Source organism: Mandrillus leucophaeus, unplaced genomic scaffold, assembly GCF_000951045.1.
Source record: "Mandrillus leucophaeus isolate KB7577 unplaced genomic scaffold, Mleu.le_1.0 Scaffold51, whole genome shotgun sequence".
Taxonomy (NCBI): Eukaryota; Metazoa; Chordata; class Mammalia; order Primates; family Cercopithecidae; genus Mandrillus; species Mandrillus leucophaeus.
Window position 1 is genome coordinate 6,722,920 of NW_012105475.1, and position 14,675 is coordinate 6,737,594.

The 14,675-nt window shown below is 36.5% G+C and overlaps 1 protein-coding gene across 1 annotated transcript in view; it reads left to right on the plus strand.

The window, feature by feature from the left end:
• Positions 1-14,431, plus strand: part of MIB1 (mindbomb E3 ubiquitin protein ligase 1) — a gene marked incomplete at its 3' end in the record, with an annotated part of 31,520 nt that extends 17,089 nt beyond the window's left edge. Inside the window, exons 2-4 of the mRNA XM_011996361.1 lie at positions 6,486-6,657; positions 9,327-9,456; positions 14,327-14,431. Coding sequence (XP_011851751.1) covers positions 6,486-6,657; positions 9,327-9,456; positions 14,327-14,431 — 407 coding nt within the window. The remainder of the gene's footprint in view (positions 1-6,485; positions 6,658-9,326; positions 9,457-14,326) is intronic.
• Between the last annotated feature and the right edge of the window lie 244 nt (positions 14,432-14,675).

Consider the following 14,675-nt stretch of genomic DNA (forward strand, 5'->3'; position numbering starts at 1 on the left):
AGGCTGGAGTGCAGTGGCGTGATCTCGACTCACTACAGCCTCCTCCTCCTGGGTTCAAGCGATTCTCCTGCCTCAGCCTCCCGAGTAGCTGGGACTACAGGTGCGCGCCACTGGGCCCGGCTAATTTTTGTATTTTTAGTAGAGATGGGGTTTCACCATGTTGACCAGGTTGGTCTCGAACTCCTGACCTCTTGATCCGCCTGCCTTGGCCTCCCAAAGCGCTAGGATTACAAGTGTGAGCCACCGTGTCTGGCGTTTGTATTCTATATTTTTAAAAATTCAGCATTATGGTGAAGGGTATGTCCATGTTGAATTGTGTGGCTGTTGAACATTCATTTTTGATATTCCATTGTATCCCTAATATATATATCCATTCTGTTGTTAATGAACAGTTATGTTGTTTACTTTTTACTTTTGCTGTTTTATGAAGTGATAATTTAGAGATTTTTGTTCTGTTGTTGAAGCACTTCATATGTATTTAACTGCTTGTAGTGAAAACTCTACTTTTCTCTTTCAGCCATCATTTCTACCCAGAAATTTAACATTTTACTTAAATCAGTGCTTTGTGAGTTTGAGCTATTTTCATTAGGTCTGTTAAGAATGTAGTTATTGATCTTAAGCAACATGTTTTACTATATTCATAAAATTTTCCAACAAAAATACTGCAGTTATACAAATTCTCTAAATTATTAAACTCAGGCAAGATACCATTAAAACTTAGAGCAGATGGTCATTTGAGTATTAGTAGAATGAGTCAAAAGCTATCAGGTGGTTCATTTAATGGTGGCAGATGTCTTCATAAAGCTTAGCAAAGGAGAAAAGGGCATTAACTCCTTAGGGTAATATGGTATTCTGTAGAAAGGAAAAAAAAGGAAAAAAAAAAAGGTTCAGTTAAGGAGTTAAATTTTATGAAATAAAAATTTTTAAGGAAAAACTCTTGCCAGGGCTAATGGTTTTAGATGAAAATGAATTGGGTGGATGTAGTGAGGGAAACAAAAAAGCTACCACGGTACAGTAAGAGATTAGTAAAATGTTGGTCTTGTTTATTTAATGCCCTTTCTTCTGTTTTATGTTTTCTTTAAATATCGACTTTTGTTTCAAAGTCAATTAATTGTATTCTCATTAAAAATTCTGTAGTGCTCATTTTGGTAGAGGAATGGGTTGCTTTGTTTACATTTTTCAATTCTTAGTGTTAGTCTGTTTCACAGCTGTTCAGTAGCTTTGTTGGCATTTGAACTGTGGGAATCAAGAAAGCAACTGGATGTGCTTTTGTGTGCATTAATGGTTTTCCTGAGGTATTCTTTAAAACCATGAATTATAGAATTTTTTTAACCGGTTGTCATTGTGTGTTTAAATGGTTCCTTTTAAAGAAAGCCTGTACATAGATTATGAGCTCATGACTGTTATCATTGTATGTTGTGGAAAATGAACTTAGAAATGAAAAATATGTAAATGAGGCAGTGGTTGCAAACTGGACAGTTTTTTTCTGTTGTTGTTGAGTGGGGTAGTTGGCGATACATTCTCCCTACGTCTTTCATCAACCAAGTCACATTTGAAGAGCTGCACAGTTAATTCAGGATAAATTCAGGATAAACTGCTTAAGTGTGTAGTGAGTACTGATTTGTTTAGTGCATTTTACTTTTTTGTGATGATGGAACTAAATCAGATTTATTTTAGACCTTGTTCAGAAACTTAGCCATTTTGTGGACATTTACTATGATTGGTATTTGATATTAATTGTGATATTTTTCGTCAGCTTTCCTGTGCTAAAACAGATACGGTTATTAGAATCTTAACTTTAGGCGTGTGGCAGTGAGGTTGCTTTAAATCAATATGTAATCAATTCCATATAATGGCCATTTTGGAAAAATAATTCTATAATTATTTCTATATTATTGCTTCTAACCCAAATATCAAAAGTTTACAAAATTAGATACAGAACTATTCTAGGTCACACAAAGTTTTCTTTTTCTTTTTTCTTTTTTTAAAGGTAAATTGTGAAACCCGTAAACAAAAAGATTTTGAAGAACTGTCATAGTTGTCTGGTGCAGGGCTATTAAACTGAATATTAAATTTTCATAGAACTGCCATTTTTAAAGAGAAATGCCAACTATAACAATCCATTTAATTAGTTTTTTTAAATTCACATTTTAATGCTGAAATACAGGCATACCCCTGTTTTATATAGGCATTATACACAGTTCTATTCCTGGAAAACCAAGTTATATTTAAAATGGAGGAGAGGCATGCCAGATGGTATTTTTCAAAGATGGCCGCACCAATCTACATCCCATCCCACGTGCTCTGCTTAGGAGACAATGATATTCCACCTCAAGAGGCTGCTTCCCTCCCTCAGTGGACCTGGGTAGACATTTGTAACTGCCTCAATTAATAGAGTAAAGAGGAAGTAACACTGTGAATTCTGAGGTTTGGTCACAAAAGGCAAGGCAGATGTCGCTTGTCTGTCTGTGTCTGTCTGTCACTCTCTTTCCCCTCAGGATTCACAACCTGCCTGCACTGGGAGCTCTGAGCCAGTTCTGAGAAAACCATAAAAGTGCTAGGTTAAGAATTGAATAGTATATTTTACCATTTTAAGGAAAGTCTTTCTAAGCATGAAGCCTCAGAAGTCACACACACGCCGATGAGAGCACACATAGAAAATGTGTACCCAGAACAATCTGGAAACCCCCACCAAACTGCTAACAGTGGGTGGGAGTGCATGATGACGGGGGACTTTCACATTTTGTTCTGTATGCTTTTGGGTTGTTTAAAGTTTTATGATAAGTGTGTTATTAATTTTAGAATTTAAAAAAGAAAATAAACAAGAAATACCAATTTTTTCCTCTCAAATTGGCACAGATTAAAAATACTACTTCAGTGCATGCTAAAGATGTGTCAAGAAAGCCAGTCAGATACTGCTGAAAGGGAAATATAAATGGATACAATCTCTATAGAAGGCACTTACAGAGTGTTTCAAATGTGGTCAGACTTTGACCCTGCCTTCAATGTTTAAAAAAGGCACATTCAAAGATATTTGTTTGTGGCAGATAAAGACAAAAAGTTAACATAACCAGTGTTGAAAATATGGGACTATTATATGTAAATTATGTTAATCCATAGAGGGAAATTCTATACAGTTATTAAACCATGTTGTAGAAGAATTATTACTGACATGGTAAAATATCATTTTATAAAGTAGTTTGCAAGAAACTACAATGTGACATTTTTGCATCTAAATTGTATGATACATGTAATATAAAAACTAGAAAGATAATTCCCTGGATGTGCTGATGGGATTAGCCTTTGTGGTTTTCCAGGTTTTCTACGCTGAGTGTATATTAATTCTAGGAAGCAGCTGGGTGAGCAGGAGCATTTAACATGAAGTATAAGCATCAGAGATGTCGTGTATATCACTTTAAACTAAAAAAAACAAAAACATGAAGGAACCTAAGCAAATCTTTACACAAACCAACTTTCAAATTACTTTAGTTACTTTAGTAATACGGTATATAATTGCTATTTAGAAGTTTTTATTTCTTTTAATCTTTTAATTCACAGATGAATAATTAAATGTTCCCCATATACAGTCTCTGAAAAATTTAAACTTTCATTAAGCTCTTTGATTTCTGTATAAATATTGCAAAATTTGTCTGGGATAGTTGATGATTCTGATTATATTATTTAAATAGATGACTAATTTACTAAATCTATATTAAGATGAAGTTAAGTGCAGTATAATTCTTTATATGTATATTTTGCTTTAAAGTTTTTCAAAGTGTGTTTACCTATCACTTTAATTTTTTTTCTTTTTTTAAATGAAGTTTCTGTTTCTAGGAGTGTCTAACAATTTAGCCTCACAATGTCTCTTTCCTTGTGAAAGGAAGTGTTTTCTTAATTTATAGATGAGAATATTGGCCCCAGAGTGTTTAAGTTGATTTTGAATATTAAGTGGATAGTAAGTTATACAAGTAAATTCTTAAATCACATACGCTTGTTTTTACCATTTGAGATAGCAATTTAAATACCGTATTGTATACAGGTTAGAAATCATGTCTGATCTTGTTAATTTCTAGCCTGACTCTATAATTTATCTCCAGGTCTCTGGCTGTATTGCATGTTTCTGCTAAGCAAAGTCGTTCCTGGTTCATTGAACATACTCTGCTTTTCTGTGATTTCTTCCTTTCTTTGAAAGTTCCACTCATCCATCATTTCTGTGGAACTTTTCCTGATTCTTTTTTCTAGTTTCTCAGGCGAATTTCTATCAATGGAGACCTGGGCTTGTATTTTTTGATTAGATATTCTTATTTTTTGTTGGTGACTCCATTCTAGTTTTTAAGCAGAGCAGTTCTAGATTTCAGTTTACTGTACTGTTTAATTGCTAAATATCTCTAATACTTCACCTGTTTTCTCTTGAATGGTCTCGTTTAGACTTTCTCATTTATATCCTCTATATCTTTTGTCTCCTGACCCATAGCTACCAAGCCCTAAATATCTCTGGAACCCATTTCTCTCAATTTCTACTGTCATCACCTTAATTTAAGCTACCATTATCTTAGCTGGGCTGCTACTAACTTCTTTTAACCTGATTCCCTTTCTCTAGCCGTTTTTACTTTTTTCATATCTTTTTTCTCCACACTACAGCAGGCGTGATTTGTAATTTTTTAATTTTTTTTGAGTTAGAGTCTTTCTTAGTTGCCCAGGCTGGAGTGCAGTGGCGTGAACATGGCTCTAAGAGTGATACTTGAAAGCAGCAGAGGGCATGCCTGCAGTAGGAATAAAGAAATAGTTCTGAATGAATCAGTAGACACTCGTGTCCACTGTCTTCTGTCCCTACAGTCAGGCATTTATGTGGCAGGAGACTGCAGAAGGATTGCACATAAAACATATTTGGTGTTGGGGTATCAGGCTTTTTGTAGTCCATTAGTATCCCAATTCTTTCAGGTGTTCGTTCCTTCCTCCTTCCTTCCCTGCTTCCCTCCTTCCTGCCTTCCCTCCCTCTTCCTTCCTGATCCTTGCCCCTCCCCTCCCTTTCCCTCAAAACAGGCATACACTCAAGTTTGGCCCTTTGTTTAGAATCTGGTTATCTGAATATAGAAAATGAATAACATAGGGTTTTTTTTTTTTTCCTTATCAGGAAGTAGCAATAGTGTATTATGTTAGTAATGTGACTACTTTTGTACTCTAGTTTTTACATATGTAGCATGTTATTTGATTTTTAGAACATGTTGTCTCACCTTTAAAGAATATATTACATTCTCCAAAGGGGATGAGGCTGTGAGAATGAAAGGGCTCCTTTCTTCTATTTAATTATGGAAATGTTCTAAATGGATACAAAGAGAAAGATAATGTAATGAACTCCCATGTACCCATTACCCAGCTTCAACATGGCTAATCTTGTTTTACCTGAATCACACTTTACTTTCTCTCTGCCTCCCTGCAATTATTTTGAAAAACAAAAACAAACACACAAAAAAAACACAACACACACATTATTTTATATGTAAATACTTCTGATAAAACGACCTTTTCAAGGGCGTAAAAGTAAATACAGAGTCAGAACTTGAATCCAGGAGAATGTCACTTTTGCACAGATAATACAGCCCTTGTTTGTTCAGCATTGAGCTTGACCATTCAAGATGTGTTTATAAAGTAGTGACACTGATGTTGACAAGCCACATATTGTTGAAAAAAAAAAATCCTAGTTTTTATTTATTGAACAAGTGATACTAATATAACAATAGAATAGTAAAGGAGTTTTACCCCCAATTATTTCACCTGAAAATGAAGGTTGTTTTCATTACCTATATTGGTACCTTTTATAGTTCTAATGTCTGTCTCATTCATCCATGTGATTAATTTTAGTGGAGGTCATTTTACCAAGTGTTTATTTTTTCTAGAGCTTATTATTTCTTGTTCCCTAAGGGGATAAAACCCCACTATAGTGTATTGTTTCCTTTAAAATAGGGAAACTTGTTTCCTAGTCATTTTCTAAATTTTCTTGACTATGGGAAAAACTTGTCAATATCTAAGGGTAGTAAATGCTTAAGTTAATTGATAGTTTGTTTCCATGATATCGTAAGGGCAAAATGGTCTTTTCTTTTGGAGTAATTATTTACCCAGAAAATAGTTGAAAATTCTTTCAAAGATTTCTGAGGTTTTGTAGTCTGAAACATCTCCTTAGTGATAAAGGATTCTTTCTTTCTGTGTGTCGAACATAAGTTCTAGTTTGTGGATGAGAATGAGGAAAGAGTTACTGAGATGTGTTCTTACTAATGAAAAAGGAAGCAAAGGGAAAATATAACTTGCATTGATTAAAATAGTTGAGGTCCATTATCTTGAAGCTATATGTGTTAAATTTGAAGTGTTATATCCCAGTTGATTAGAGTATCTTGTAAATGTTCTGATCTTATTTTTTTCCCCCAAGGAATAATATTCAGATAAATAAAATTTGAGGTTAATCAGAGCATGTGTCCTTGTTTTAATAGGCATCAAGCATGATGGAACCATGTGTGATACCTGCCGCCAGCAACCGATCATTGGCATTCGATGGAAATGTGCAGAGTGTACAAATTATGATTTGTGCACAGTGTGTTATCATGGAGATAAACATCATTTAAGACATCGCTTTTACCGAATTACTACACCAGGAAGTGAGAGGTGGGGAGAACCCTTTTTTTCTTCAACCGAGGGTTTTTGTTTGTATTCAAGTTATGTACTTCTGGGCCTTAAAAATAGGATTAGCAAATAGCTTCTGACAGTTGGTTTAGTAACAGGAGGTACCAAATAGTAGGATAGATGTGGACCAATCTGCCATATAACAAGTGAAGAGCTCTGTGAAGATGGAGCTGTCTGTACTTTTCCAAGGTAATCTGGACTATTATTTCTCTGGCCTAGAGGGTTAGCACTACTGTACATTTGGAAATACAAGGGCATCCAAAGAGATAGCAATTATTTTCTTCTCACTATGCCTTCTATTCTGTTAATTGATATCAGATGAATGGTAGGGCCCATTGATTGAGTCAATAGGCATTTATTAGGACTACACGGGATCTACTATGTTTATGGACACTAGAAGATAAATAAGACACCTAGTAGTCTTAAGGAGTTTACAAATTAAAGGAAATAGTGAATCAGTGATTGTCATGTGATGTTTTAGACTGTGTTAGAGATATGTATTAAGTGTCTTAGGAGCAATGAGAGAGGAGTATTCATTGTTAATGGGCGCAGAGTTTTAGGTGATGGGATCTTCTCATGTAGATACAGATGATGCAAAGGAGCAGGAATCCAGACAGTCATAGGGAGGCAGCTAGGAGTAGGAGTAGATAAATAGATTTTGGAGTCAGACTCTCTTGGTGTAGATCATAATCGTGCCACTTATTAACTGAGTAATTTTGAACAAGTTGGTTATTTTTGTCTTTTGTTTGCAATTAAAATTAAGGAATAATAAAGACATTGCAAAAATGAATAGGACTGGGCGTGGTGGCTCATGCCTTTAATTCCAGCACTTTGGGAGGCCTGAGGTGGGAGGATTACTTGAGGCCAGGCATTCAAGACCACCCTGGACAGCATAGTAAGACCTCATCTCTATTAAAATAAATAAGTGAAAAGAATAGAACAGTGAAATAAAATTAGAAAAACAAAGCAAAAATCTCCAAACCTTTCTGATTATGTGAATGAGAAGGATGTAGAACAATAGGGATACATGGTCTTGGAGAACCAAGCTGGCCCAGATACTTGACTGTAGAATCTTTATCAAGGTTCATAATCTTCTGTAAGTATGTAGTACGGTGAGAACAGGTTAGTATAGGTAAAATCCAGACCACAGATGTATTTTACTGATATATACGTTTATTAATCCATTTTCATACTGCTGTGAAGAAATACCTGAGACTGGGTAATTTATAAAGGAAAGAGGTTTAATTGACTCACAGTTCAGCATGGCTGGGGAGGCCTCAGGAAACTTACAATCATGGTAGAAGTGGAAACAGACATGTCCTTCATATGGCGGCAGCAAGGAGAAGTGCTGAGCAAAAGAGGGGGAAAGCCCCTTATTAAAACCATCAGATCCCGTGAGAACTCACTATCAAGAGAACAGCATGGAGGTAAGCGCCCCCACAATTAAGTTACCTCCCACTGGGTTCCTCCCACGACATGTGGGAATTATGGGAACTACAGTTCAAGATGAGATTTGGGTGGAGACACAGCCAAATAATATCAATACACTACTCTAAATTTTTGAATAATGGCTAGTTTTTGTTTTTTTTTTTTTTTTGAGATGTAGTCTTGCTCTGTCGCCTAGGCTGGAGTGCAGTGATGTAATCTCGGCTCACTGCAAGCTCCGCCTCCCAGGTTCACATCATTCTCCTGCCTCAGCCTCCCAAGTAGCTGGTACTACAGGCGCCCGCCACCATGCCCAGCTAATTTTTTGTATTTTTAGTAGAGATGTGGTTTCACTGTGTTAGCCAGGATGGTCTTGATTTCCTGACCTCGTGATCCACCCGCCTCGGCCTCCCAAAGTGTTGGGATTACAGACGTGAGCCAGCACGCCTGGCCAGAATAATGGCTAGTTTTAAAAAACAGGTGATTTCACACAAAAATCTGTTGATGGATTCATAGAACACCCTGCTCCCCTCCCCCCCCATACAGAAGACTATCAATACTGGGCTTACGTTTGTTCCTGGCAACAGTTTGTTGAAGCAGTGGAGCCCTTTAGACTGGATCCTTTAGACTGATGATGCTTTTGAGTCAACCAAAGTCCTTGCCATTCCCTGTTACCTTCCTAAGTCTGAGGTCAAGTGCCATTTGCCACTGTAGTGCTGTCTTTCTTAGGCTGTCATTTATATTACTCACCTGGAAGCTATAGAGAATTTGAGTTTGCCACCTCTACAGTAGTGAAGAGTATAGTGATAGATACCCTGAACTGCTTAGACTATGATCATATGTGGAGTCTATTACATTTGAACTTTTGTGGCCTTGGGCACATTACTTCTTTGAGACTGAGTTTCCTCATTTATAAAGTGGGTAATACAGTGGTAACTTTCTCTTAAGGAGTGTAACACACTTTACTCCTATGCAAGTGCTTTTACATATTATATAATAAAAGCTCAGTAAAAGTTAGCTGTGATTATTATTACGACTACTACTGCCATCGTCATCATCACTTGTGGAATATAAAAGGTATTCCTGTGTCATGCTGTTATGGAAGTAACCAGAACAATTAAGAATCCTTTTACTTTCAAAATAACATTTTTATAATTTTGTTTTAAAAAGTAGATTATTATTACCTATTTTTACATAAACTTGAAAATAAATAACTTTATTTTTAGGGTTCTGTTAGAGTCTCGTAGGAAATCTAAGAAGATTACAGCCAGAGGAATCTTTGCAGGTGCCAGAGTGGTGCGAGGAGTGGACTGGCAGTGGGAAGATCAAGATGGAGGAAATGGACGTAGGGGAAAGGTACAGTATTTTTCTTAATTCATCATGTATTCTAGAGTATATGTGTTCAGAAGCTTTTTATCACTACTGTAAATGAATTTCTTGGTCCATTGTTTTCTATGCCAGTAAAAATTTTTAAAATCTTGATTTCTTTTTTCTCTGGAAGTAGAAAGATTGTTCTTGCTTTTTATAAGCATTGATGTTTCTTAGAGGGTCATTAGATAGGTTTTACCTTCCCACCTTCAGGTTTCATATTGTCATTTTGTTACCTAGCATGCTTTTCTGAATGCATTTGGACCAGTCTTCCCTAAGCAGTGTCTCATGTCCTCGACTTTCCTGCTATTCAAATTTCATTTGAATTGACTTGTTTTATATTATCTTCCCTCAAAGGTCTTTTTCTGAGGGACAGTGGACAATTACGCTGTTATCTAGCCCGCCTACCTCTGTTACCCTTTGCAGATAGTGTAGTGGGCTCAGAGTTTTAGGAGTAGGTCAAAGCAGAATATTCTGTGTGGTGAAATGAGAGACCTCAGCTGGTCTAGGTGGCAGGGAATGGCGGTGAAGAGGAGAGTGGGAATGTCATCATTACATAGTCCAAATAAGCCAAGTACACTTGAGACTGTGAGTCAGGTTCACTTGGGCAGTGTGTCCACAGTTGAATAAAAATGGTACAGTGGCAGTAGGGATAAGAGCCTTCAACTTGTTTGGCCCCCACGTATTACACGGCTGCAATCTGGACGGGTCACTTTCTATACCTGGTGCCCAGCAATCATCCTGGAAGCTCCCTTTGAAGCCCTGTGATGAACAAAGATGCCTTTGCCTCTCTTCCTGACTGGATCTCATGTTTTCTGTATCCCATTATATCATCTTACTTAGCTTACCATCTCTTTTGGTAGAACACACATTCTGGTAACTTGTTTTGAAAGAGTATGTGAGAAGTAACATTTTAATACTTTTATTTTGAAAAATTGACTTTATAGTCTTCCCCATAGTTAATTATGTGGTCAGAGGGGGTTGGAAGTCATCTTTCCTCATCAGCTTTTGAAGGCATTTGCTGTTCGAAGCCACATAAATGGAACTTTCTGTTTTTTGCTATATTGGCACTTTTTTTGGGATAAAAGTAGGCATTCTTGAGGCTTTGAGTCATTCGTGTTACATTTTTGGTTTGCTTTGATTTAACACATGTTGTGTTTTGAGAACAAAATGAGGGCCAGGCATGGTGGCTCATGTCTGTAATCCCAGCACTTGTGGGAGGCTGAGGCAGGTGGATCACTTGAGATCAGGAGTTTGAGACTAGCCTGGCCAACATGGTGAGACCCTGTCTCCACTGAAAATACAAAAATTAGCCAGGAATGGTGGTACACGCCTGTAGTCCCAGCTACTAGGGAGGCTGAGGCAGGAAAATCGCTTGAACCTGGGAGGCAGAGGTAGCAATGAGCCAAGATTGTGCCACTGCACTCCAGCCTGGGTGACAGGGTAAGACTCCATCTCAAAACAAACGAAAAGAACAAAATGAAAAAGAAATGAAACCGTCTTGTACATGTGACTCCAAGTGAGAGAACTTCATAAAATAAATCTTTAGAGTAACATTATTAAGCACATTTTTAAGACCAAATGTGACTTCTATTGTCTGACTTTTTTGTTTTGGCCTATGTATGTGAATGAAGAAAGTTAACATCCCTTTTTCCCCTTCAGTGCTGGATGCTTTATCCCCCTCCCCTGATGTAACCCATATTCATTGTATGTAGTGTATTCTTCCTTTTTGTTTTTTTAATGTATATTAGAGATGGAGTCTTGCTGTGTTGCCCAGTCTGGTCTCAAACTCCTGGGTTCAAGCGATTCTCCTGCCTCCACTTCCCAAAGTGCTGGGATTACAGGCATGAACCACTGTGCCCAGCCTGTTCTTAAAGGGTTTCTTAAGTCTTGCTATACATGTTAGTCTTTTAAAGCTGTTTTTTATACAAGTATGATTAAGTATACTAGATCATAATTTTTTTTTAACTCTTTATTATGGAGTATTTCAGACATACACTTGAGTAGAAAGTATAGTATAATAAATTCCATGCACTCATACCCAACTTCAACAATTATTAACTTTAAAAAAATACCATTTATTTGTTGAAGAAACCAGATTCTATTTGGCCAATTGATTCTTTATAGTATTCTTTAACTTCTTTAACTTGTTCTTTTAATCTTTGTATTTCCTATAAACTAGTTGTTAGAGCTAGAGGCTTGATTAGATTCAGGTTCAATTTTATTTTGGCAAACATACCTCGTATGTGATGCTGTATATTTTCTACTGTATCACATAAAGGGGCACATGAAGTCTGATGATCTTGCTATTAGTGATGTTAAGATTGATGAACAGGTGCAAATTTTGTCAGATGTATCCTTTACAGAGTTTCTTGGCAACATTCTACCTAGTGGTTTTAGCAACTGTTCCTTGCATGTGAAATTACTATAGTTACTTTCTTATGCCTTCCACTTTGTTTCCCCCTCAGTAATAAATCAAGTCATATTAAAAATGAAGGAATTTCGTTTAATGATTTGGACCTTGACTAATGAACTTACTTCTATTTCAAGTAATTTGAAATTTAAAGTAAATTTTATTTAAACAAAATTTGTCTTTGTTTTTTAGGTAGTTAAATGCTTTTTACTCATCCTATGAAATACAGACTTAATATAGCATCACATTTTTGAAAACAAATGAAGTTAAATCTGAATATATTAGAATCAGAAGGAACTTTTTACTACAGATTGCATGTTTTACCTTCGAGTGCTAGAAACTGTTACTTTGGAAGGTTATATAGTGGTTAGTAGAGCAGAAATCATAAAGCAAATTAAGGTAAATGGTGGACTTTAACTTCAGGATGGTAGTTACCTCTAATGGGAGGCAGGAGTATGGGATTGATGAGATGGACATAGGGGACTTGAAAAGTATTGGTTATATTTTTTTTCTTAGGTTGGGTAATAATTACATGGGTGTTCCGTTTATTTTTTTCTTTAAAGTTTATATATGCTTTGGGAGGCTGAGGCAGGTGGATCACGAGGCCATGATCACGAGACCAGCCTGGCCAACATGGCGAAACCCCGTCTCTACTTAAAAAAACATACAAAAATTAGCTGGGCGTGGTGGTGGGCACCTGTAATCCCAGCTACTTGGGAGGCTGAGGCAGGAGAATCACTTGAACCTCAGAGGCGGAGGTTGCAGTGAGCTGAGATCGTGCCATTGCACTCCAGCCTGGGTGACGAGCAAAAAAAAAAAAAAACAAATTTACATATGCTATATTTTATAATGTGTAATGTATGTCAAAATTTAAAAGAATAAATGGACTAATATACTAACAATTTAAAATACGTTTCAAGTGATTCATCAGATCTTAAACATAAAACCTTTTTATTTCCACAAATACATCATGAAATACCTGGCTTACAAAACTGTTTCTTTAGTACAGGATGAAAAAGAATGGTCATTATATATCTTATTTAAAGTAATAGTTTTTAAGTGTATACCTTAAAAGTTATACTTCAGCCTGTCATTCTAAGTAACTATGAAGGATGGCTGTGATTGTAAGTATCAAGATGGAGAAGAGTAATATGAATTGCATGTGTACAGCTTCCCACTCTTTGCTGTAGTCAGGTTTACTTGAGAAGGTCCAAGTTGAATACTGTTTGTCATTTTTGTGTACAGGTTGAACATTCCAGATAAAAAAATCTGAAACCCGTAATACTCCAAAATCTGAAACTTTTTGAGCACTGACATGATGTTCAAAGGAGATGCTCATTGGAGCATTTAGAATTTCAAATTTTTGGATTTGGGATGCTCTGAGTACAGTGCAGATATTTCAAAATCTGAAAAAATTTGAAATCTAAAACATTTCTTGTCCTAAGTATTTCAGATAAGTACACTCAACCTGCGTGTGATTCTAGGCCTTAAAGCAATGGCAACCCCAGTATTTTTTTTTTTTTAATTTTAATCCAGTGAATTCAAGAATCAGACTAGTTGGGTGTGGGGCTTGGAGATAGTGTCTGAATTTCCATGGTAGGCGTGCCATTTTAGGTGGCCTGCAACTGTGGGATACTGCTGGAGGAGCAAAAGCAACTCAAGACCTACTTAAACATTGCCACCAAGGCTCTTCAAGAGCTTTGTGCTTGTTAATTTTTAACTGACCAAAAAGGTTTATCTTGAATCATTTTGGGAATTTAAAATTTCATATTGAGTAATGGGCTTAAAATAATATACTGTTTTGGCCGGGCGTGGTGGCTCACACCTGTAATCCCAGCACTTTGGGAGGCCAAGGCGGGCAGATCACCTGAGGTCAGGAGTTTGAGACTAGCCTGGCTAACATGGTGAAACTCCATCTCTACTAAAAGTACAAAAATTAGCCAGGCATGGTGGCAGTCACCTGTAATCTCAGCTACTCAGGAGGCTGACGCAGGAGAAGCTTGAACCCGAGAGGCGGAGGTTGCAGTGAGCCGAGATCACACCACTGCACTCCAGCCCGGGCGACAAGAGCGAGATTCCATCTCAAAAACAAACAAACAAACAAAAAACAAAACTGTTCTTAAAGGAATCCCTTTAAGATTAAAAATATTTTAAATTTTGTATCAAATTCTATTTTCTAATAATCAATCACTGTAATCCCCAAGCCTCTTGATTTAACATTTCTACAGTGGTTTTAGAAATTACCTTATAATTCTGGAAAAATATGGCTCTAGTGATAATTTAAATATATGTTAGGAGTGACATATTTGGCAAATAAGTATTTTTCATGATCCTGTTCCACAGGTTGCTAGATGAAATATTTTTAAGATTTACATGTAATAATGAAAAGAACTAAGCTCTTCCCTCCCCTTTAAAAAACTTCTTTTCTCAAAAAATGTCTGTTAGGTAACAGAAATCCAGGACTGGAGTGCATCAAGCCCACATAGTGCAGCATATGTCCTCTGGGATAATGGTGCTAAGAACCTTTACAGAGTTGGCTTTGAGGGCATGGTAAGTAGTGAAGAGCCATAGCAGGTGAAAGAAAATGTTGGATGGATGAATAGCTCTTACTGCTCTTTTATTATTTTTCCTTTGTTATCTCCCTTTGTCAGAACCTTTACGTTTTTACTATGTTTCTCTAAACTATTTAATAGTCAATATGATTTGCCTTTAGTTAATGTTTGGGTACCTTACTGTATATTGGTTGTGTAGAGCTGACCCATTTTCAGTGTAAGTCCAGGGGGTTTATTTACGA